Source organism: Eschrichtius robustus, chromosome 4 (genome assembly GCF_028021215.1).
Source record: "Eschrichtius robustus isolate mEscRob2 chromosome 4, mEscRob2.pri, whole genome shotgun sequence".
NCBI lineage: Eukaryota > Metazoa > Chordata > Mammalia > Artiodactyla > Eschrichtiidae > Eschrichtius > Eschrichtius robustus.
This window is the reverse complement of record NC_090827.1, coordinates 152,286,898-152,310,812: the sequence shown is the minus strand read 5'-3', so window position 1 is coordinate 152,310,812 and position 23,915 is coordinate 152,286,898. Positions and strand designations below refer to the sequence as shown.

At 62.8% G+C, this 23,915-nt stretch overlaps 2 protein-coding genes across 4 annotated transcripts; one reads left to right on the top strand and one right to left on the bottom strand.

Annotated features, from left to right (window-relative positions):
- The first annotated feature begins 4,935 nt into the window (after positions 1-4,935).
- IDUA (alpha-L-iduronidase) lies at positions 4,936-22,520 on the top strand. 3 transcript variants are annotated; one of them, XM_068543614.1, is made up of 14 exons: positions 4,936-5,191; positions 5,961-6,101; positions 16,789-16,874; positions 17,032-17,139; positions 17,424-17,519; positions 17,617-17,819; positions 17,983-18,162; positions 18,269-18,485; positions 18,781-18,993; positions 19,101-19,222; positions 19,300-19,425; positions 19,503-19,579; positions 19,986-20,086; positions 20,208-22,520. In XM_068543614.1, exons 1-14 carry the CDS (start codon positions 5,049-5,051, stop codon positions 20,312-20,314), a joined length of 1,920 nt encoding a protein of 639 aa, XP_068399715.1. In that variant the 5' UTR covers positions 4,936-5,048; the 3' UTR covers positions 20,315-22,520. The 3 variants fall into 3 exon arrangements, with proteins under 3 accessions (XP_068399715.1, XP_068399716.1, XP_068399717.1); XM_068543615.1 differs by lacking the exon at positions 17,032-17,139; XM_068543616.1 differs by lacking the exon at positions 20,208-22,520 and having other exon boundaries at positions 19,503-19,583.
- Positions 6,617-9,769, bottom strand: SLC26A1 (solute carrier family 26 member 1). The gene is made up of 2 exons (XM_068543613.1): positions 9,179-9,769; positions 6,617-8,478 (listed from the first exon to the last, which is right to left on the bottom strand). The coding sequence occupies exons 1-2, from the start codon at positions 9,767-9,769 to the stop codon at positions 6,949-6,951; spliced, it is 2,121 nt and encodes a 706-aa protein (XP_068399714.1). The 3' UTR covers positions 6,617-6,948.
- Positions 22,521-23,915: the final 1,395 nt, after the last annotated feature.

The window sequence follows — 23,915 nt, the reverse complement described above, 5'->3', positions numbered from 1 at the left end:
TGTCAATGTCAGCGTTTCCGGTTAAATCAGCGGATGTTTAATCCTCTTCCAAGTTAGGGTGATTCACTCCTTCCTCCTGGTTAGTTGCCACGGGTGTTCCTGGAAGCTGTTTTCTACGCCAGGATGTTTGGCAGTAACTTCCTAACCAAGTGGCTGGGGAGGGCGTGGTGTTCTCCACTGACCCCCAACCCATGTTCCCGCAACTTAACTTCCCCTTGGCAAGATCTCGAGAGTGCCACCCCCGGCACCACCCCAGCCAGAGGGGAAGTGTGATGGGGGACCTGAGAGAGTGTGGGAACTGCTGTGGTCACTTTGTCTTCATTTAGCAAATGTTACAAAACCTTCTGGGCAGATGAAGGCCCTGTGTGAACCCAGGCGACTGCATGGACCCATGGCCTCCCTGTGGTGCCTGTGTCCATCTGTGCCCAGGGCCCCACTGTCCCTACCGCTCTGGCGTTATAGCCCCTGTCTCCATAGCAGAAGCCCCTGCGCGTGTTCAAGGTGTGGGCGGGACCACATTCCCTCCACGAGGGCTGCTGGCCTCCAGCTTCTAGAGCCACGTTCCTGGCATTCCTGAGCAGCACTGCACCTTTGTTCTAAAATTTGTGCCCAGGGGACTTCCCTGGTGGCACAGTGGTTAAGAATCCGCCTGCCAATGCAGGGGACACGGGTCCGAGCCCTGGTCCGGGAAGATCCCACGTGCCGTGGAGCAACTAAGCCCGTGTGCCTAGAGCCCGTGCTCTGCAACAAGAGAAGCTACTGCAATGAGAAGCCTGCGCACCGCAACGAAGGGTAGCCCCCGCTCGCCGCAACTAGAGAAAGCCCGCGCGCAGCAACGAAGACGCAGTGCAACCAAAACTAAATAAATGAATTTATAAAAAATAAATTAATTAATTTAATTAAATAAAATTTGTGCCCAGGATTTGTTTTAATCAGATATGGTAAGATGACAGAAACGGAGACAACTGCCTTTGAAGGAAGAACTTTTTTTTTTCAGTTTTTATTTATTTATTTTTACATCTTTATTGGAGTATAATTGCTCTACAATGGTGTGTTAGTTTCTGCTTCATGACAAAGTGAATCAGCTATACATATACATATATCCCCATATCCCCTCCCTCTTGCGTCTCCTTCCCACACTCCCCATCCCACCCCTCTAGGTGGTCACAGAGCACCGAGCTGATCTCCCTGTGCTATGCGGCTGCTTCCCACTAGCCACCTATTTTTACATTTGGTCGTGCGTATATGTCCATGCCACTCTCTCATTTCTTCCCAGCTTCCCCTCCCCCCCACACCGTGTCCCCAAGTCCATTCTCTACGTCTGCCTTGAAGGAAGAATTTATTATTCACATTTCTCAAGCGAAGGGGCCACCACGTCAGGAGCATCGGTTTGGGTCAGGAGGCAGAAGCAGAAGTGAAGAGAACGTGGCCCAGAGCCTTAACTGGGGCTTTTGCAGGAAGGAGTGGGTGAGGCAGCACAGGTACACACGGCAAGTTTAGGACTGGACCGTTGGAATAATTCTGGCAGGCCTGAGCGCTAGGGGCAGGGCTGCTTGTACAGTGCCCAGCCCCGGGGAGGTCTGGGGCAGGGGGCGTGTCGGCACAAGGGGTGAGAGTGGCTGAGGGGCTGGTTGGGCTGTGGGCTCTGGGCCGGTTCACCGTGGGGAGGCTCAGCACTGGGAGGGCTGTCTCTCCAGTACCAAGGCCCCAAATGCCAGAGCGCCAAGAACACAGAAAACAAGCGAATACAGCCAATACAGCCAAAGACAGATATGGGGGGGGGGGTGCGGAGAGAAGGAAACCGTTCTTCCCTGCTTAGAGATACAGGCCAGGTTTTATTTGAGAAAAAACAGGCTTTTGTTTAAGGGAAGGAAGAGGGAGAAAGATTGATGGTGCTGCCAGCAGGGCCCCTGGTCCTCTTACCAGCCAGAGACAGGGACGAAAAGCCTAACAGAAAAATAAATGAAGAAATAAATGAAGAGGGAGAAAAGGATGAAAGAAAAAACCAATATAAGGGCATAGAGGGGAGAGAATAAGGCCTAGTTCTGCCCGTTCTTTTCCCTGTAAAAGTTAAGGGTCCCTCACGGTGGAAAACCACACCGTGCAGCTGTGGTCCCACTGTTAGGGCTCCACACTGGAAATCCAACACCGCTAACACCACGGCCTCCACCGACCAGCGACCAGACACTTTGCTCAGTGGGTGCCTCTCCCCACCGTTGGCTCCACCCCGAACGGACGGCCACGCCTCTCCAGGCCACCCCGGCACCTGGCCGCCTTCCAGCACGCACCGTCCTGGCAGGCGAGCCCTTGACCAACCTTGACCGAAGGCAGACGCCTTTCTCCAGGAGCACAGGTGTGGCCTCACCGTGATGACGCCCTCCTCCAAGGACAGCCACTGGTCACACAGACCCAACATCTTCTAGTCCTTGTTGAGTCCTGGTGGCCACAAATCCTTCCCCCAGACCCCCTGGCTACCTGGGGAGCCCCTTGGGATGACCTGGGTAGCAGCGGCGGGTGTCCATGGACTGTGCGACAGCACTGCCAGCTACCCCACGTGACGGGGCTCCTCCCGTGCCCCAGCCCTGACGACGGACGGATCCAGAGCTCAGCACACCGGCTGGACTTCACGCAGCAGTCTCAGCAGCGCCTGCCCCAAACAAGTGGCCCGTCTGCACGTTGATCATACACTGTCCAACCATCACCTAAAAATCGCCCCCTTCAGAGGTGAGAACTCTAGGAATCTCGTCTTACAGACTCCCACACGTTTCCATGTGCACTAAGGCCACGACGTGAGGTGTGGCCAGGACATGCTACACATGTCACTTCTCAAAGTACAGTCCCTGAGGGCTCCCAGAGGGCCTGTGTGACTGAGACAAAGACTGGTCTCCTCAAACACCCTTTTTCAAATTCCAGTCCAGCAAGTGGAACCCTAGATGGGCCTCTGTCTTGTCCCAGGCCTTAATCTCTCTTAATTCAAGGACCTTGGCTAACTCACACTTCACGCCAAGTTTCAAAGCTTTTCCACTGCCCTTTCCTCTGTTAAAGGGGACGTGTCCTGCCTTTGGGCACTAAAGACTCTTTGCACGTAAGGATACTTTAATAATGCCCATCCCCTCCCTCCACCTCCCCATGTGGTCCTGCCTCCTATTTCTAGGGATCTGTGTCCATCTGTCTAAGCACACATGATTAAAACAAGTCCTGAGTGCAAATTTTAGGACGATCTTCAGATGGCTTCCTTTCTTCTGAAGTCACCATGCAGCCTCTTTCGTGTCAAATCTCCCTCTGCCTCCCCCTTACAAGGACACTCAGAGCCCGCTCGGATGATCCAGGGTCACCTCCCTATCTCAAGACCCTTAACTTAGTCCCACCTGCAAAGTCCCTTCACGGTAGAAGCCCCCACTCAGAGGACATGGGGGGCCAGCCGCTCACACACCGTGTGCCCCTCACAATCCCTGGACTACTACTGTTGTCATATGTTTCAGTCTCTGGATATATTTCGAGCCCAACGAGACGTTATTATTGCCGTGTTATGTGTCACTCTTCATTAGACTTATAGACAATAGACCTTTCTGCTGCATTTCCTTCCTTCCTGCCCCTCTGGGCTGCAAGGATCACTGTTCTTCTGGAAGAACACCAGTTACCGTTTCCGTAAAGGAGGGTCAGTGGTGACAAGTGTTCTCAGAGTTGGATTCTCCGAAGCGTCTTTATTTGACCTCCATTTCAAAGCATGCTTTTTGCTGGATCGAGACGTCCTGGCTAACAGTGGTTTAGTTTGAAGTTTTCATTCCCTTGGCTGCTGGTTCTGGCCGCTTCTGTTGGAAAGTCAGTGTTCTTTCTTGCTGTTTTGCACTTTGAGGGTAACGGGTCCTTTCCCCCTCAAGCTGCTTTGAAGGCTTTCCCTTCAGCTTTGGTTTCAGCATTTCACTAGGACGCGCCTGGGTTCTGCTGCCTTTGTACTTTTCCTCGGGCTACGGAGCACGCCTTCATTCTGTGACTGGATGTCGTCCATCACTTTTAGAGCTCCTCTCTCTTCAGCCCAAGGGACTGGACACTGGTTGACTCTGGGGCGGGGTTCTGCTGTCCGAGGGAGGACAGTGCAAGGACAGAGGCTCTTCCCCGAGTCCTGAGACGCTTGACTGGCGGAGGATGTGAGGCTGTACGACCTACAGTATATGTAGGTATACACACCCGTAGTATATGTGCAGTTAGAAGCTTAAACGTTCACCGCTGACCCCGCCTCCCCCAACACCCAGGCCGCGCTGCCCATCTGCCCATAGAAATGTCCACTTGGCTTCTCAGAGGCAGCTTAGCCCCCTGACCACCCCCGTTGCTTTGCAACAGCCCTCCTCTCAGAAAACGTCACATCCGCGCGCTGCTCCAGCCGAATTCCTAAGAGCCACCATCCACCTTCCAAACGTGTCCCACTTCTGACCACCTTCCACTGAGCAGCCGCCTGGCCCGCGCGTTAGGATACTTGCCGGCCCGCGAGCCGACCTTCCGAAGCATTAACAGACGACGGATTTCACTCGAGCGGCTGAAGGCCGAGCGCTTTCCGAGTGCCGCCCAGTCCCCGCAGCCCGCTCGGCGCGGGAGGGAACGGAGGGGAGCAAACTGCCGGGAAGGGCTCCAGATTGGGGCGGGGGGATGGCAGCCTGAGGGCAGCTGGGCACAGCCCACTGTCTGGAGAAGCGCTCCAGATTCCGGGGCTGCGGGAGCTGCCCGCCCCGCCACCCAGCCCCACGCCCACCGCCACCTCCCGCCAGACCCCGCCCACGCCTCCTGCTTTCCCTTCCCGGCCACGCCCCTCCCACAGCCCCGCTCCACGCCCACCGCTCCGGCCCCGCCCACCTCCCACTGCCCGCCAGACCCCCGCCCGGCCCGGTCCTGCCGAGGCCCCGCCCCGTGCCGGCGGTCACGTGGCGCGCGACCCGGAGGCGGAACAGGCGGGCGGGGCGCGGACCTCGGCTCCCGGAGCGCGGAGGACCGGGTGGGTCTCCCGGGATTGGGGTGCTCCCGCGCCCGGGGCTTGCGTCCCCCGCGCCCCCGCCATGCGCCCACCTCGCCCCCGCGCCGCGCTGCTCGCGCTCCTGGCCGTGTCCCTTGCGGCCGCCGAGGCTCCGCACCTGGTGCGCGTGGACGCGGCCCGCGCGCTGCGTCCCCTGCAGCCCTTCTGGAGGAGCACCGGCTTCTGGTGAGCGCCTCGCGGGGGACACTGAGGTCGGAGCGGCCCAGCCCGCCCCTGCTCGCTGCGCGCTCTTCCCGAACCGCGGCCGCGCACCCCGCCCCGTGCCTCCGGGACCCCCGTGTCGCGCCTGGAGAGACCTGCAGTAGGCGCTCCGAAGGGAGGAGGGCCGCGGCTCGCTCCTTTCTTTCGGGTCCAGCCTCAGAGTGGGGATCTCCTCTCTGTCCGCTGGCTCTATGCCATGTTTCCGGTGCTGCGGAGGTTTTCTAGCTGAGCGGCTGCCCCGTGTGGTGGGGGCCTGCGGCCAGGTCCTGAGTGTGCCTGGTCACCCCCCAGAGGCTGAAGAGCCTGGTGGCCAACCGCGGCAGCCCAGGCTGCAGGAGGGGCTGTGGCCCAGGACACTACTCTTTGGCGCAGACCGGGACCACCTCAACGGGGCAACCCCAGAACGTTCGACGTCCCTGCAGTGGGACCTGTCCCCATCCCTGGTGTCCCCGATTGCCTCTGTCGGGCTTGGAGCTGATATCTCCCGGCTGGTGGGGCAGGGAGCAGGGTGGGAATGTGATCTCTCTGGGAGCCCCCGACCCCCATAAACCTGAGACTTCATCACAGTCCTGGCACTAGGGGGCAGTTTATTACATCAGGGACAGTAAAATTCACCAGCAGACACGCCCCGGTCCTTGCCCTGAGTTTGTAGGTGCGGGGCCTGTGCTGAGGCCCCTCTGCTAGCCCCACTCAAGGGGACTAACGCCTCCACTCCCCCTTGTTTTGTGCCCAGTCCCCCACTGCCGCACAGCCAGGCTGACCGGTATGACCTCAGCTGGGACCAGCAGCTCAACCTGGCCTACGTGGGTGCCGTCCCTCATGGTGGCATCGAACAGGTTCGGACCCACTGGCTGCTGGACCTCATCACGGCCAGGTGGGTGATGGAGGGGATGGGCAGCCTGGGGGCAGCTGGGCAGAGCCCAGTGTATGGAGATGCAGACGGAGACTTAAGAGGAGGTGGCGTCTGGTTGTGGAGGACAGTGCAGTACCGGGCCATGGCGGGGTCACGGGGTGGGGGACTCGTGCTCCAAGAAGCCATTGCCCCTGTGCTTCTCGGCCAAGCATCCTGGGGGCAGGGGAGAATTGAGGGCACCCTCCTGGTGGCACAGGCGCTGTGGGTGCTGGGGCAGCCCCTGGATCGGGCAGAGCTGGACCCTGCAACGGCGAGTGGGCACCCTCGCTCTGTGCTCAGACTGTGTGGGGATGCCACGCCAGGGGCCGGGCTGAGGTCGTGTTGGTCACATCTGCCTTTGGCCCTGCCAGCCCCGGTGGGGGCTGAGGCAGAGGGTGTAAGAAACACTTGGGTGTGTGCATTGCGGGGTTTCCTAGACACAGAGACTCTCATCACACCCCTGGCCAGAGCTGCCAGCTCTCACCTGGGGTGGGGGGGCACTAGCGGGCCAAGGGACCAACGTCCTTTTGGCACCTTGGAGGCCACATGACTGCCTCAGGGTCCTTGTTCAAGTAAGACAGGACACCGAGTGTCAGACCGGCTCCACGGACCACAGATGCACAGCACTGGGCCCAGGTTGGCACCGAGGCAGCGTTTGTCTCAAAGGTGCAGTTGAGGGTTCTCAAGTGTCTGGGTCCTTGTGTGTGTTCACTGCCACCCTCCATCCCATTTGGGGTTCCCTGGGTCCTCTAGATTGGAGGCACCAGGCAACAGCAAGATCGCAGTGGTGGATGGTGGGAGTGGAGGCTGGCGGCAGGTGCCGGCTCTGTTAGAGGGTGGAGTTGGCGGCCACCAGCTCCTGGCAGCGGGCTCGGGCCGCCTGCACGGCACAGTGCACGCTGGGGAACAGCTGCCCCTCCTCGGCCGCGTCCCCCTGGTCCTCCCCGAGGAAGCCGCCTCTCCTCAGGGTGTCCCTTACCGAGGGGCTGCAGCAGGCCAGGAGCAGGGTGATGCCCAAGGCCCCGTAGTCTCGGCGCAGGTCCTGCAGTGTGGCCAGGCCGGCCGCGTCCAGGAACAGCAGCGGGGCACAGTCAATGACCACTGCGTGGAAGCAGGTCGCCGAGGGCACCAGCGCAGCTGTGCTGCTCCCGGGACCCAGGTCCCTGCCTTCGACAGGCTCTCCCTCGCCAGCCCCCACCCCCGGGCCCCGCTCCTTCCTCCTGGCGGCTGCGTACCCCGCGTTCAGCCCGGTGAGGCTGTAGAGTGACCGCAGAAAGAAGTCCTTATTGGCGTAGTAGAGGGGCCCCGTGAAGCGGAACACCTGCACACCAGGCTCGGGGACCAGGCCCTCAAATTCTGCTGGGTCCCCGTAGAAGCTGGAATCCCCGGCGCGGGCGAGCAGGGCAGCGCGTGGGTGCCGTGTGCGGCCGGCCAGGCTGAGCAGTGAGAGGAGAATGCCGGCCAGGAGCCCGGCCTCGGTGCTGACCAGCACGCAGGTGGCCGCCGTGGCCACCCAGACCAGAGCATCGGCAGGGCTGAGCCGCCACAGCCGCGGGACATCCCGCACCTTGCGCAGGGCCCCACGCAGGCTGACGATGATGATGCAGGCCAGCACGCTCCGCTGCAGGTCCCGGAACAGGGGCGCTAGCGCCAGCACCACCAGCAGCACCACGGCGGCGCTGACCGCACTGGAGAGCTGCGTGCGGCAGCCGGTGGCCGTCTTCACCAGGCTCTTGGCCAGGGCGGCGCTGGTGGCAAAACAGTGGAAGAAGGCAGGCAGCACGTTGCAGCAGCCCACAGCCAGCAGCTCCTGGTTGGCGCGCACAGAGTAGCCGTGGCTGCGGGCGAACATCTCCGCCAGCGAGATGGAGAAGGCGGAACTCACGAGGGCCAGGGATGCGGCGTCCAGTGCCACGCGCCACACCAGCCCCGGCTCTGGCACATGCGGGGCCATGAAGCCAGTGGGGATGTCGCCAGCCACGCTGGAGCCGAAGCGCTCGTGGAACTGCCCGAAGTGGGACACGAGCGTGGCCGCCCCGATGACCAGCAGTTCTGCGGGCAGCGGCACCTTCAGGTGGTGCCGGTAGCGGTCCGAGAGCTCCTTGGCCGCCAGCAGCACGGCCAGGCACGTGGCGCTGGTGAGCACGTCGCACAGGTTGGCCTGCCCGGCGCTGCGCAGCAGGCTCAGCCACGTGCTGACCACCAGGCCCGGCCCCTGGTGCCGCGGGACCCGCACGCCCAGCAGGTGTCGGAGCTGGGAGGTCAGGATGGTCACTGAGGCCCCCATGGCGAAGCCGTCCAGCAGCGGCTGCGAGAGGTAGGCGGACACGAAGCCCAGCCCGAGGACGCCCATGAGGACCTGCGGACAGAGCGTGGTCAGGGCTGCAGGGCGCGGGCACGGCGCAGAGCCGGACCTCCCTCCCTCGCAGTGCTCATTTCCCACGTGGACCCCATCCGCGGCCGCCTGCACATGCGTGTGCGCGCACAGGCACGGCAGCCGCCAGAGTGCACACTGTGGCCACGACGCTCACCGCGGTCCCACACACGCGGGCTCTGGGCATCGGAAGGCAGCTCCTTTCTCTGCCCTGTCCACAGCACCGCCCCCCTCCCGGGGGACCTGGAGCTGAGGGGAAGGACCTGAGGTGGCCCTTGGGAGGGAGCGACGTTGGGGTGGACAGCCCTGGGCCAGGGAGGGCTGGGTGCGGGGAGGCCGTGGGGAGGCAGGCGGGCAGGCAGTTCCCAGGATCCCACTTGGGACAGGACGCCGGGGAGGATGTTCAGACCACGTGGGGGCACGTTTGGGCCCGAGGCCACACTCTGCGGCTGGCCAGGCAGGCCCCCACCCCGGGCACCCTCAGCCCCTCTGGTGCCCCGACCCGGGGTGCTGTCACGCACCCACTTCTGCCTATGCCCTGTTCTCTCCTCTCCTTGCGGGTTAAGCCACCGCCCTGACCTCCTGTCTCCCCCGGGCTTGGCTCTTGCAGGGGGGCGGCCAGTACCGGAAGGGGCTGCTCTGAGTGGCTGAGCCAGGCTGTCTAGGCCCAGGCCCAGCTCCTCACCTGGTAAATCCCGGCCAGCAGCGTGAGGGCGGTGGCCACGTGGATGGCGTAGCAGTCCCGGCTGCAGTCCTGTAGCCCAAGCGCCAGCATGGTGGCCGAGGCGTTGAGGGTGCTGCGGTTGGCCCCGGGCCCCGGGCCATCCTGGGCGGGGTCGAAGCCGGCCAGCAGGAGCTCGCGGTCCACCACCTGGCCCACCATGAGGCAGAGCAGGCTGAAGATACCCACGGAGACGTGGCGCGAGGTGCCCATGAGGAAGTAGATGAGGTTCGCAAAGAAGGACGTGTAGAGGCTGTAGATGGGCTGCAGCCCGGCCAGCAGTGAGTAGGCGATGGCCTGAGGCACCAGGATGATGCCGATGACCAGCCCAGATATGACGTCACCCGCCAGGTCCTCCCGAGGCTGGTACTGGCGGAGCCAGCGTGTGGCGGGGAGCAGGTCCTGCAGCAGTGCCCAGGCCCCCTGCACGCTGCACGCACAGCTCCGCCGCAGCCGGGCCTTCAGAGCCTCTCGCAGGCCTGGGGGTGCGGGGGGCCGCCGGCGAACCAGCACCAGCCCCCTGCCCTGCTGTGTGCACTCAGGGGACACTTCCATCATGGGGCACCAGCCCGCCCCCCGAGAAAACCTGCAAAGTGGGCAGAAGTGGGTGTCATTGCTGGGGTGGCGAGACATGTCAGAGTCAGAGGGCGTCACGGAGACCCAGACTCGCGTGGCCAGAACAAGCTCCGCTGCTCTCTGTCCACGCCAGAGGCCCCTCCGCTCCGCCGTCCAGACCACCATAGTCCCCTCTGGTCGTCCCTCCATCACCTCTGCACTGTGGCCCTGCTGGCAGGAAGAGCCTTGCAGATGCCAGGACCCCAAATCTGTGCTGCAGCAGCGCCTGCCACTGCCCGGTCCTTGCAGCAGAATTCCTGGAACGTGCTTTGAGGGGCCGGCTGGGAGGGCAGCGGGGGTGACTGGTGTCCATCGCCTGCAGGGTGTTCTGGGACAGCAGGCCCCTTTCCCAGTGCGTGTTAATGCTTCTGGGTTTTGGCTGGTGGCTCAGGCCACAAAGACGCACCGTGGAACACGCGTGCCAATCGTCCCTGCTGTCCAGAGGGCAGCCTGCCACCCGGCCCAGGCTGACCTTGCCTCTGTGCTCAGCGAGTGCCAGGGAGTCCCGTTCACAGCTGTGCTGAGGTCCGCCCGGACTTCAGCTCTTGCTGTCCCCCTCATGGTGACATGAAGCAGACGGTCTCTGCTTCCTCAGAGCCTGGTCACCCTGGCGCGGTGTGTGCACTGGCTGGGAACGCGGGGCCTGGGGTGTCCCCGGGTGTGGAGGACGGGCGCTCGTTCCGGCCTGGTGTGAGGTGTGGGCAGGTGGACGCCACCCCCAGGGCTCGAGTGGCAGGCCTGCCCTTTGGGGGATGCTAGGGGAGCTGTTTCTTTCCTCTGAAGACCTCACCACACAGGGGTCCCTGGACACCTTGAGCTCAGCCAGCCCCCGAGGTCCAGGTGTGTCGACTGAGTGACTGTTTAAACAACGGGGAGTCCACAAAAGAAACACTGGAATCGGGCCTTTCCACTCACAGCGTTCTGCCCCTCCGCTCCATCCAGGGAGCTGGCCTCTGCTGTGGCCGAGTCGTCTAGAGCCCTCGCTGTCCTGCCGCAGGGTCCCAGGGGGACTCTTACCTGAGGGGGCCCCTCACGGCCTCGGCAGGTAGTGCGGGCCTAGCTTGTCTGTCCGCGGGGCCTCTGGCTCAGTTAGCGGGTTGGGCATGCAGGTGGTGGGCTCAGGCACAGAGCTGGCCTGGCACTGACCGGCGGGCAGTGCTCTGTGCTTAGCATCTGACTGCTCGGCTGTGCTGGGCTTGCAGTTAAATCATTTACTCCAAAGATTGCTGAGTCATAGGTTCCCCCAGATGCGCATTACCTGAGCAGCTAATCCGCGGAGTTGTACTGTAATCAGAGGCCCACACATAATTACAATTGTGTGGGACTCTTATAAGCTTCCAGCCTCCCAGGAGCAGGGCTCCAGGTGCGGGACCCGTGGGCTGGGGCATTGAGTGGCTGGAGCAGGAAGCTTGGATTCTGGGCCCCTGGGGGAGGCGGAAAGCTCAGGAGCCTGGCCAGTTGTACCGGGGGAGGGGGCGGGGGAACGGGCCCAGTGCCGTGGCTCCCAGGACCCTGGAGTGTGGGCAAGGATGGGGGTCCGAGGGAGGGGCTGGTCTCCGGGTCCCATCCCTGTACATCCCGTCTGCCAGGCGATGGGTCTGGTCCACGCGGGAGCCAGCTGGGCCCAGGGCAGCCACATCTTGGCTTCTGCTCTGTGTCCTTGTGTGGAAAGCAGGCACGAGGCCGTTGGGTGTGTGTGTGTGTGTGTGTGTGTGTGTGTGTGTGTGTGTGTGTGTGTGTGTGTGTGTGTGTGTGTGTGTGTGTGTGTGTGTGTGTGTGTGTGTGTGTGTGTGTGTGTGTGTGTGTGTGTGTGTGTGTGTGTGTGTGTGTGTGTGTGTGTGTGTGTGTGTGTGTGTCCGAGGACTGGAGGGCTGCCAGGCATCAAGATACAATTAGCAGCCAGGTGTGCCCTTCCTGCTGCAGGGGCAGGGGTCCTGGTTCTGTCCCCTGGAGCCCCGCCACCTGGATCCCAGCCAGGTGCTGGCCCTGTGTGGTGGGTGGCCGTCTGGCCTCGCCACGCCTCCGTCCACTTCTCCTGGGCCAGTGGAACCTGCTTCGTAGGGCTGGTGTGAAGGTAAACGGCCCCTTTGGATGACTGCCCTTGTGTCCCACATGCAGTTAACGAAGAGCGCGCTGCTGATTTTAAAATTACTCAGGACCTCGGTTCTCCCATCTTTACAATGAACAAGTGGGTGCCTTAGGGGCAGCGTGGGGAAAGAACACCACAGCCCCAAGTGTTCTCCATCCTGGAGGGGAGACCTGAGAGGCTGCGAGGGGTCCCTTTGACGGGGCTGCAAGGCTGAGCTGGCCTGGGCCTGCTGTCTCCCAAAGCCCGGGGCAGGGGGAGCTCCATCCAGGTGCCTCCCACATTCAGCCTCATTTCGGGACCTCCCTCCAGAGCCTCCCTGAAAGCTCTGCCACATCATGGCCTGATGGGAAAGACCAGAGGCCCCATTTGGGGGCAGAGGTGGGAGTGGAACCCCAGGGTGGCTGGGGGGATAGCCAGAGGGTGGGAGGGTCTCCGCACACCTGCATCGAGGGGGAGGAGTGGTCAGGGCTGAGGCCCCACTGCGATGCCGCGTCCATCTCCAGATCTGATTCCTTTTTCTTGAAGAGTCTGTGTTGGGCCCCAAGATCTCGCCCTGCCCTCGGGAGTTTGAACCCAACCACCCGGGGCAGAGCCTGGGGCCTCCCGGCCCGGCCCCTCCCCCTGAGTCCTGCGCAGTACCCACTCAGTCCTGGGGCGGAGCTGTTTGCCCAAGGATGTGGTTTACAGGAGCCACCGGCCAGAGGGCGGGTGGGACAAGTCACAGCAGTTCAGGGGCAGATAAGACTCCTCTCAGGGCTGGAGTGGAGGGGCCACCGAGGGGTCATAACATGCTTATCTTCCAACCCAGCTACCGGCGGCGGAGCGGCAGTGTGGGAACTCCCTGCGTGGCACGTGTGGGCAGCGGTGGCGGCTGGGCCCACCATCGGGGAGGGGAGGGGTGAATGGAGGTGGCGGCCCCTCCCCCTCTCAGGAGGTGGGGACGGGGCTTTCGGGGGCTGCCTAGGTTTGGAGCACCTGTGGTGGGATTTTAGGCAGGTGGAGATACTGATATTTCAGGGAGGGACTGTTCTCAGCGCTGCAGCACCCATGTCCCCCATCCAGCTGCACCGCAGGGGTGGCCTTGGCTGCCTTGGTGGCAGGCCCTGGGCCTCTGCTCCCCCAGCCGCTGCCCAGGCTGGGTGTCTAAGCAGCTGAAGAGATTCAACTGAGAATTGTAGGGCCCCTGGGGCCTAAGCGCCACCCCCCCCCCCAACCCCTGCCTGTCCCTCTGTGCTTTGAGGACTGTGGTCTTCATGCTGCCATCTGACCAGGCACACAGGTGAACGTCTTGGGTCCTGGGGCCTTGCTGGCCGAGGTCCACTGTCCCCCTTCACCCCAGTGGGCCCACTGCAGACTTCTCCACCGGGGCAGGGGGGCAGCAGGACCCTGGCGCGGGTTAACCAGCAAGGGGCGTGGGGTCTCCAGCACCTCCGCCTGCTGGAACCGCCTTCATCTTGCCTCCTGCCCAGTCCTGTGCCACATGGTTGTTATTTTAATATTGGTCTTTAAATCACCATTTTAAGCCGCTGAGTACACTTATTTGGAAAGGAGCCATGTATCCCCACAAGTGAAAAGAGGCTGGGCTGCAAGCCCATTCTCATCTCCAGGGTCCAGAGAACCAGACCCCAGCGCTCCCAGTTCCAGAAGAGCGACTCTCCTGCCTCCCCGGCCGGCACCTTCGCAGCCGGGACCCTGACGGTGGCTGCCGGTTCCCCGCAGCGGCGGGTCTGTGTCTCCCCCTATGAGCACTCTCGCCCTGCCCCATGTATTTCCCCACCCCGGCCCCGCGCCCCCCCATCCCTACCGACCACGCGCGCCCCGGGTTCCCACCCCGTGCATTTCCACACGTACCCCCGCTCTGCGCCCCTTCCCACGAGTGCGCCCTGCAAGCCAAGCACGCGCGGCCCGGGCCCCACCCAGCACATTTCCATCCACCCTGCGCCCCCTCCCACGAGTGCGTCCCTCCCCTCGCCAGACGAGCAAGCGCGGCCCCATCTGCACCCGGCCCGATCCCCACCCCGTGTTCCCCAGATTCCACGCCCGAGCACGCGAGGCCTGGGGCCCCGCCCTGCGCACCCGAGCACTCACCAGGCCTGGGTGCTGCTGGGTCCTCGCGGCGCACGCGCTCAGGCCCAGGGATGGGGGGTGGTTCCTGGTGCAGCCTGACGGCTGCCGGCGTGCAGTGAATAAAGTCGTTGTGCGGCCTCCGCTGCCCCGGCCCAAGTGCCGGACCAGGAGCGGGAGGCGATGCCACCTGTGCCTCGCGCCCAGGTTCGGCCTCCTGCATGGCTGGAGGATGGAGAGGCCCTCGGGCTGGACTGCGTGCGTGACCCAAGCCTCTGCAGGGGGAGTGCAGGGGTGGGCTGTGCACTACACCTTCTGGCTCAGCCCCCTCACTAGCTTTGATCACTCAAATTCCCCTCCTGACGGAGGCTGAGACGGATGGAGACCTAGGCACCGACGGTGGGGCCCGAGGACAGCTTCCCGGGGTTCCTGGGCCTGGGATCACCCCAAGGTTGGGTCTTCTGGTCCCCAGGGGGCAGGTTACTGACCCCTAGGGCATTTCTGGGTGCCGAGGCTGGATTGGTCAGCGGACACTCAAGTCCACTCAGAGTGACAGGCTGAGATCGGCTCTGCGGCTGGGGCTCCCCTGGTGACACCCCGCAGGCCCAGGACACTGAGCGCCGGAACAGAATTTACCCGAGGCCTGATGTGCTCCCGCCCCAAGTCGGCCCAGCGCTGCCAGGGTCTGCAGAGAAAGCCTGGCACCCGTGCCCGGGCCTCCGCTGTACATGCGTAGCCCATCGCGCACGCCTGCTCCCCCACCCCCACCTGTGGGACTTTGGAACCCGTCCGCTGCCACGCATTTAATTTTTACCCGAGCGCTTTTTTTTCTTTGCTACCGGTTGTGACCTTTGGAGGGGGGAGGGGCGGACCCCCGCTGCGCACGTGCTGTGGGGCTGGGCTCCGGAGGTGGGAAGACGCGGTCTGGTGAGAGCCGGAGGCACCCTGTCTGCGTGGTGGCTCGGCCTTGACCTTGTGCAGTGACGAGTGGGGCAGAGGAGGCCCGGAAGGGAGGTGCTGACTTGTCCAGACCCTCGCTGTCCCTCAGGGGGACAGCGGTGGGCTGGCCAGACTGGCGTGGGACTGACTGGGAGACTTAGACCCAGAGCGGTTCGGGGCCAGATTCCACCTTGATCCCTCGTCGCCCCTCCCTCGCTGCCGCGCAGGCGAGACGCACCTGGCTGCCACTAGAGGGCGCAGCTGCACGCCCTCTGGAACGTGTCCGCCCTCCCCCTCAGATCTGTGGATGGACCGGGCGTGCCCTCAGGGGAAGCCCTCAGACCCTCTGCCGGCCCACCCGTCTGGGCCACCCCAGGCTGCCGCATCAGCCCCAGGCTCGGTGCTCTACTCCGCCTGCCTCGCCCTCCTTGCCTTGGCCTGACGGCTGAGCACCAGTTTCCTCACCCAGCCCCCGACCCCAGGTGCGCCACCTCCACGCCAGCGCATTTGAGACCCATCTTACTCCCCCGCCTGCCTCTGCCAACTGCACGCACCCCCAGGTGCTCAAGCGAAATCCACGGTTGTGCTGAACTCCCCCTTCCCAGCTCCCCTCCATTCCGGCAGTGGACGCTGGCCCCTCTGCCTCCTAAATCCATCCGCGCCAGCTCCCTCTTGCTGCTGCCGCCGACGCCACCCAGTCCGGGCACCTACCTCCCCCGGGGAACCGTCTTCCAGCTCCCACTCTGGCTCCAACGGGCCGATGAAGGGATCCTTTCAAAATATGGCAAAGACAAAACTATGGAGACAGTAAACACGTCAGGGGTTTGGGGTGGGGGGAGGACGAAGAGGTGAGGCAGAAAGGATTTTCAGGGCAGTGAAAATACTTTGTGTGATGCTACAGTGGTAGATACATGCCGTTATACATTTTTCCAAACCCATAGAATGTACATCACCCGGTGAGCCCTAATGTGGACTGTGGATTTGGGGTGACTGTGATGTTAGTGTAGGTCCACCAGTTGTAACAAAAGTCCCACTCTGGGATGTTGACCATGGGGGAGGCTGTGCATGTGGGGAGGGAGCGTGGCGGGGGGTAAATCTCCGTACCTCCGTCTCAATTTTGCTGTGAATCCAAAACTGTTCTAAAAGAATTGTCTTACAAACACATAAAAAAAAGTCATGGTACTGCTCTGCTTCAATCCCTGAGAGGACTCCCCATGTTACCCTGAGTCAGGGTCCCATCCTCACCATTGTCACAAGGCCTCGTGTGACTGCATCTCTCACAACCCACACCGTTCTTCTGCCCCAGGCCCACTAGCTGCTTTTCTGCTGCTTGATTATCATGAGTTCATTTCTACCTCAGGGATGAGTGCAGGGTGGGGGGACTGCCCTTCTCCCTCTCCTGCCTGTTCACGTTGCCTCTCAGAGTGTGGAAGGGGGGCAGGGGTAGTGTTGAGCCAAGTCTGGGGCCCTGGCCTCCAGGAGGTGCAGGGAAGCAGGATATGGCACCACAGGGTCCTGCCAAGCTCATCCCACAGCCTCCCGCTTCACTGTCAGCTGTCTTTAAGATGCCTATTCTCCCCCCTCCATCCTGTTGTACCTTTCCCGAAAGACCTGCCTGCCCCCTCCCACAGGCTATTCTGAGCCCCTGAAGGCTCGAGGGTGGGGTTCCAGTACAGACAGCCTAGTTCACACTAGGCTGTGAGTGACTACTAGGCTTACACAGTCACGTTTCTGAGGAGAGGGGCCAGTTGAGTCTGGAGCCTAGTCCTGCACGGCACCTTGCAGGTTTCTTAGCTGCTTGAATGTGGCCACCGTTCCAGCCCCGGGCCCACCTTCCCCCATCCTGACATTGAGTGTCCTTCTACAGGGGGTCAGCCAGGCAGGGCCTGAGCTACAACTTCACCCACCTGGACCGGTACCTGGACCTTCTCAGGGAGAACCAGCTCGTCCCAGGTAAGCCGCCAGCCTCGCCCTTGTACTGCTGGCCCCACGCCCTCCCCTTGGCCTGGCCCTTCTGGGTCCTTCTGGTTGCCCACGCAGGGCCTACCTCAGCGCGGGCCTGGTGGAGACAGGCAGGTGAGCAGCGGACAGCCGCCCTCATGTGCTACAGGCTTTGAGCTGATGGGCAGCCCCTCCGGACGCTTCACTGACTTTGAGGACAAGCGGCAGGTGTTCGAGTGGAAGGACCTGGTCTCGCTCCTGGCCAGGAGATACATCGGTGGGCGGGGCGCGTGCCCTGCGGGGACAGGGGGGCACTGCTGGGCAGGCTCTCCTCCCACACCCACCCAGGCCACCTTCTGGTCTCCTCATCATGAACCCGCTGAACCAGGGCCTCCTGATGGGGGAGGGGGGCAAGTGGGGGGGGGGCGAGCTCATAGGGAATCAGACACTCCCGTCGCATCCAAGCCCCCCACCATGGTTGCCCCTCGCTGGGGATCCCCATGAGCCCATGACCCTGTCCCAGGGCAGGGGCCCTCTCGCCACAGTAGGGACCCTCTGCAGGTAGGTACGGCCTCAAGCACGTTTCCAAGTGGAATTTCGAGACGTGGAACGAGCCGGACCACCACGACTTTGACAACGTGTCCATGACCTTGCAAGGTGGGCAGGCCGGCCTCCTGGGGTCCTGCGGATCTGAGAGGGGGTGGCAGCGGCTCCTCCGGCGCGGGGGTGTGGACTCTGTGTCCCTCCCGCCCAGGCTTCTTGAACTACTACGACGCCTGCTCCGAGGGTCTGCGAGCCGCCAGCTCGGCTCTGCGCCTGGGCGGCCCCGGAGATTCCTTCCACCCGCTGCCGCGCTCCCCGCTCTGCTGGGGCCTCCTGGGGCACTGCCACAACGGCACCAACTTCTTCACCGGGGAGATGGGCGTGAGGCTGGACTACATCGCCCTCCACAAGAAGGTCCAGCCCGGGATCCCCGCCCTTCCGTCCGTCCCCGCCCCCAACCCAGCGCCCACGCGGGGGTCCCCCGCATGCGGCAACCCCAGAATCCCGCCTGCTGCCTGCAGCCCCGCCGGCCCTCCGCGGCGGTCTCGGGGGTTGCTCAGGCGGGGCCTCTGCGCAGGGCGCGGGCAGCTCCATCTACATCCTGGAGCAGGAGGCGGCGGTCGTGCGGCAGATACAGCGGCTCTTCCCCAAGTTCGCGGACACCCCCGTTTACAACGACGAGGCCGACCCGCTGGTGGGCTGGTCCCTGCCGCAGCCCTGGAGGGCCGACGTGACCTACGCTGCCATGGTCGTGAAGGTGGGCCCGCCGCCAGGCCCGCCCCTGCGGGAGGCCTTTCTCCCGGGTGGGAGTGGCGGGCAGGCGGCCCCCGCGGTCGCGTTCCCAGCCACCCCGATGCCCGCAGGTCATCGCACAGCACCAGAACCTGCTGGTGGCCAACACCAGCTCCTCCGTGCGCTATGCGCTCCTAAGCAACGACAACGCCTTCCTGAGTTACCACCCGCACCCCTTCTCTCAGCGCACGCTCACCGCGCGCTTCCAGGTCAACGACACGCGCCCGCCGCACGTGCAGCTGCTGCGCAAGCCGGTGCTCACGGCGATGGCCCTGCTGGCCCTGCTGGGTGAGCCGCGTGCCCCGGCGCTTCCTGCGAGGGCGGGGCCAGGATGAGGCCTCAGTTGGACGGGGATGTCGTGCTAGGCCAGGGGTAGCTTGTGCAAAGGCCCGCGGAAGGATGTGCCCTGCTGGGGAGCCGGGAGCGTGTTTCTTGTCCCTCCCCACCCTTCCCCAGCTCAGTGGGCCGCAGAGGCTGTGGTGTGGCCGGGGATCTCCGGTGGAGGAGGGCAAATGGTGGGAAGCCGGGCCCTGGGAGGGTCGAGGGGCGACGACTCCGCGTGGTGACCCCTCTACCCCCGCAGACGGCGAGCAGCTCTGGGCTGAGGTGTCGCGGGGCGGGACGGTGCTGGATAGCAACCACACGGTGGGCGTCCTGGCCAGCGCCCACCCCCCCACGGGCCCCGCCGACGCCTGGCGCGCCACGGTGCTGGTCTACGCGAGCGACGACACCCGCGCCCACGCCAACCGCAGCGTACCCTTGACTCTGAGCCTGCACGGGGTGCCCCCGGGCCCGGGTAAGCAGGGCTCCCAGAGAGGGGGCTCCCGCCCGTGGGGTGGGGGTAGCTCTGGCGGGGCGGGGCCTGGAGGAGGCGAGGCCCGGCCCCAGCATCCCGCTCCGCAGAGGTCGTCTTTGTCCAGCTCTACATGGACAACTGGCTCTGCAGCCCCTACGGCGAGTGGCGGCGCCTGGGCAGGCCCGTCTACCCCTCTGCTGAGCAGTTCCGGCGCATGCGCGCGGCCGAGGTCCGCGGGGAGCGTGGGGTAAGGGGCGGGGCGGCTCCCGAGGTGCGAGGTCCCTGAGCCCCTGACTCTGTCCCCAGGACCCGGCGACCGTGGTGCCGCTCCCCTTTCCCAGCAGCGGCCGCCTGACGCTGCGCCCTGAGCTTCCTGTGCCCTCGCTCTGGCTGGTGCACGTGTGCGCGCGCCCCGAGGAGCCGCCGGGGCAGGCAAGTGGCATTTCCCTTCCCCGCCGCCGCCCCGGTCGCCCCCGCCCCCAACCAGTCTCGGTGCCTCACTCCCCCAGGTGACCCGGCTTCGTGCTCTGCCCTTGACCCGCGGGCAGCTGCTTTTGGTCTGGTCCGATGAGCGTGTGGGCTCCAAGTGCGTGAGTGCGGTCACCACCCCTACCCCTGCCCCCCCCACGCGCCCTTGGCCCCCAAATCCTCCGGCCTGTAGCGCCCATGTGGCCACTCTCTGTGGCCCTTCGGCCACCCCACGCGGACTGTGCTCTCTGCTCCCCATACAGCTGCCCCCACTGTTGGCACAAATGGCCCATGACTTTGTACCTCTGTGATGTAGGATGGGGGTACCTACACAGGCCATTTGCCCCTGGCACTGTGCTCCAGACCCCTCCTCTCAGCCAGTGTGGCCCTTTGTCATGGCAGGAAGAGTGTCCTGGGCCCCGGGGAGGGGCCAGGAAGGGGGCTGGAGGGGAGTAGGGCTCTGGGCGCCCCCTGCCTGCCAGCCCCCCTGGACCCCAGCCCTGGTTGTGCCTGACCTTCCCCAGGTGCCTGTGGACCTATGAGATCCAGTTCTCCCCGGAGGGTGTGGTGTACCTGCCCGTCAGCAGGAAGCCTTCGACCTTTAACCTCTTCGTGTTCAGCCCAGGTGTGCCTGCTGCCTCAGCACAGTCCCTGTGGGGAGGGGTCCAGGGCCTCTCGGCACCTGGAGCTTGCGGGGATCAGAGGGGTTCAGGTTGAAGAGCAGGCATGTACCTTTGTGTCCTCAGACACGGCTGTCGTCTCCGGCTCCTACCGGGTCCGTGCTGTGGACTACTGGGCCCGACCAGGCCCCTTCTCGAGCCCCGTGTGGTACCTGGGGGCCCCTGCCCCGTGAGGGCCACTGCTGCCCCGCGACTGCACCTGTGCTGACCGTGAGCCTGGGCGGCCAGAAGCCGTGCTGGGCCGGACTGCCGTCAGCCTCTCAGCCAGTCGTCCCCTCTGTTTGTCCCCTCCTGCCCCTCATTCACCCCCTTAAAGTGCCTTTCCACGCACAGTAATGGGGACGGCCTTCGTGGTGGGCACTGGGCAGACACGAGGCCTGGCTGGAGTGAGGCCATCCCCGCCTCACCCAACCCCCGCCTGTGGGAGCCTGGATGGGACTCGGGTCAAGCGCAGACTGGTGTGAGTTGCCACTGGGGTGCCCGCTCTGCGCGCCTGGGGTCTCTGGCGTCACCGCTGGGTGCAGCAGGCCCCATTCCCAGCCCCTGCGCCAGGAGGGCCCAGAGGGTTCCCACTTCCTGAGGCCCAGCCAGCCTGCCCACTGCACCCTGCCTGGCCCAGACTGTCCGCAGTGGCAGGGAAGGCCGGCAGTGTCCACTCCTGCGGTCATCCGGGCTCCTTATCTGGGCCCAGGAGAAAACAGCACGCCCAGACGAGGGCGACTTGGGGACTGTGGATGGACATGTGGACAGGGGGCAGGGAAGCCACGAGGGGTGGTATGGAGCCCTGGGGCTCCTCCCCAACCCCCCACGCCCACCCCAGGGCAGGTGGAGCCGACACAGAACGGTGTGGCGAGGCCACGTGGCGAGGAGCAGGGGTGCAGCCAGTCTGGGGTGACGCAAGCAGGAGTGGGGGCCCCGACCCACCCTCCTCTCTCCGCTGCCCTCCGAGCTGCCTGGGCTCAGGGATGGGGGGGCAGGCCTGGCAGGGCACATGGAAGGCGAGGCCCAGTCACCCCCGGCTCCTGTCCGCATGGAAAGGGCGGGGTGCCAGGGCCCACCAGCTGCCTCGTCCTGGGCTGGGGATGTCAGCGTGAGAACTCTCCACCTGAACCCCAAAGCCAGCACCTGTCCCCATTGCCCTTGGCCGCTGGGGGAGGCTTCAGGGCTTGGTGCCTGGGGCCCTGTTGGTACCATACACGGGGTGCTGGGGTGCCCGGTGGGCCCCCGGTTTCTGGGCGTTGTCTTCCTGCCTCGTCAGGAAGCTCTGCCTGGATGTGGCTACGTGACCAAGCACCACGGCGGGCAGGTGGCCCACACGGCAGACGCTCATCCTCTCACGTCCTGGAGGCCGCAGCCTGCGGGCAGGGGTTCCTCCTGAGGGCGCTCTCCTTGCCTTGCAGACGGCCACCTCCTCCCCGTGTCTTCACATGGTCGTCCCTTTGTGTGTGTCTGTGTCCTAATCTTCTCTTCTTATAAGGACACCAGCCATGTGGGATTTGGGCCCACCCATGTGACCTCATTTTAATCACCTCTTTAAAGGCTCCCTCTCCAAATACTGTCACATTCTTTGGTACTGGGGGTGAGAACGTCAGTGTGTGAATTGGGGGGATCCAGTTCAGTCGGTAATGAGCACCAACCCTATTTCTCTGTGACGGTAGGAGTGCATCACCCCAGCGTTAAAGCAGCCTCTTCTTTTTGGGATACAAGCTGCTATATATAAAATATAAACAGGGGCTTCCCTGGTGGCGCAGTGGTTGAGACTCCGCCTGCCAATGCAGGGGACACGGGTTCGAGCCCTGGTCTGGGAAGATCCCACATGCCGCGGAGCAACTAGGCCCGTGAGCCACAACTACTGAGCCTGCGCTCTAGAGCCTGTGCTCCGCAGCAAGAGAGGCCGCGAAAGTGAGAGGCCCGCGCACCGCGATGAAGAGTGGCCCCCGCTTGCCACAACTAGAGAAAGCCCTCACACAGAAACGAAGACCCAACACAGCCATAAATAAATACATAATTTTAAAAAAAAAAGTGGTTAAGATTTATTAAAAAAAAAAATATGTATATATATATATATATATATATATATATATATATATATATATATATATATATATAAACAATAGGCCCTACTGTATAGCACAGGGAACTATATTCAATATCTTGTAATAAACCGTAATAGAAAAGAATGTGAAAAGGAATATATATATTGGGTTGGCCAAAAAGCTCATTTGGATTTTTCGGTCACATCTTATGGAAAAACCCGAACGAACTTTCTGGCCAACCCCGTATATACACATATATAACTGAATCACTTTGCTGTACACCAGAAACTAATGGAACATTGTAAATTACCTATAGTTCAATTAAAAAAATTTTTTTAAAGCAGCCTTTTCTCTACCTGCTGGTTTGGTAGCCTGAGGACCCCTGATGGTCAGGGGCCATCTCAGCTCGCAGCTTACTGGGAGGGGTACTGGGTTCCCCGGTTCCTTCCTTGGACACTCCACCGCACACCCCACTGAGCAGAGATCTCAGATGGGCCCCTCCTTTGGAGACAGTTATGGCTCCAGGGCAGTCAGTGGGGATTTGGCACTGGCACCTGCATCTTGGCCAGGACAGCAAAGCCACAACTGTCTCCAGGGGTAAGTCACCATCTCCACTTTTATTGTGGCTTGTGTGTTGTCAGGTGGCCACCGGGTTGCTGGCATGTCCCCATCCTCTGACCATGTTTTCGTCTTTGCTGGTATGGGGTTGGGCTGGGAGCTGTGTTGAGAGTTCAGGAAGTCCACGTAACTGGCCCACGCACGTCCTCCGTCCCTGCTGTCATGGCCACTTTGCACCTGGGCCCATGGAGTGGTCACTGGGATGGCAGAAAGGGGCTGACATTGACATGACCCGTTTATGAGCCCCTGCTGTAGGGGACACTTCCTGGATCAGTGTAGCTTTTCTGCAGGACACAGCACCCTCTCTGTCCCTCTCCACAGACCTCTTTGTCCCCAAGTGTTCTGTCTTCGTCGCTCTGAGTCTGGCCCACCGGCTGAGCTGTTGGATGCTGCCTGCTTGAGCCAGACGTGCACCTTGGTCCTGCGTGCCGGGGGACCCTGGTGCGTGTGCACACGCGCCTGCAAACCGCGTCCCTCACGCGGCTGGCGGGAGGCTCTTCGTGCAGCCCTGGGCGTGGGCTGAGAGAGAGGCAGCAAGCAGCTCAGGACGAGCTGCAGGCTCCCGGCCATACGACGCGCTTTCAGATGCGCTTGGGCCCAGGCTCTGATATTTAAATTTGGGACAGAATGCCGTGTGCACCGTCTTCTCACTGGGCCCTTGGGTCACGTGGCCACTTGGTAAATGGAGTTGGACCTGCCCCAGAGCTCAGTGGCAGACCCGGAGCTGCTTTTCAAGTGGAGAGTTGTGTTTGACGCAGGAGGAGATGGACTTGCTCCAGGATGCCAGGGCTCTGGGCTGGAGGCGTTTGCCACAGGTGTCTGCCACAGATGCTCCAGGCTGCGTGGGGTCTGATGGGCTACTCACCCAAGGGGCGAGTGGCCTGCGGCCCAGGAGATGGGTCAGAACAGCACGTGCAGATGCGGGGTGTGCCGCTCCCCCACCCAGAGCCCCACTGAGCTCTGTGCCTCCTAGAAGTGGTCCTGCACACTCCCACGTTGCCAGACCTTCGGACCCCCAAACTTCCCTGGACTTTCAGTGGGTTTACCTCTCACCCTGCGGGAGGCATGGGCTTTACCGAGGCCTCTAGGGCGCTTGTCATCTCTTGGCCGCCCTGTCTAA

Coding starts and splice junctions, on each gene's coding strand:
- SLC26A1 (XM_068543613.1), bottom strand. CDS start 9,769: ATGGAAGTGTCCCCTGAGTGCACACAGCAGGGCAGGGGGCTGGTGCTG. Junction 8,479..9,178: donor TGCTGGCCGGGATTTACCAG/GTGAGGAGCTGG, acceptor CTCTGTCCGCAG/GTCCTCATGGGCGTCCTCGG.
- IDUA (XM_068543614.1), top strand. CDS start 5,049: ATGCGCCCACCTCGCCCCCGCGCCGCGCTGCTCGCGCTCCTGGCCGTG. Junction 18,994..19,100: donor CGGGGTGCCCCCGGGCCCGG/GTAAGCAGGGCT, acceptor CCCGCTCCGCAG/AGGTCGTCTTTGTCCAGCTC. Junction 19,223..19,299: donor GGCGCATGCGCGCGGCCGAG/GTCCGCGGGGAG, acceptor CTCTGTCCCCAG/GACCCGGCGACCGTGGTGCC.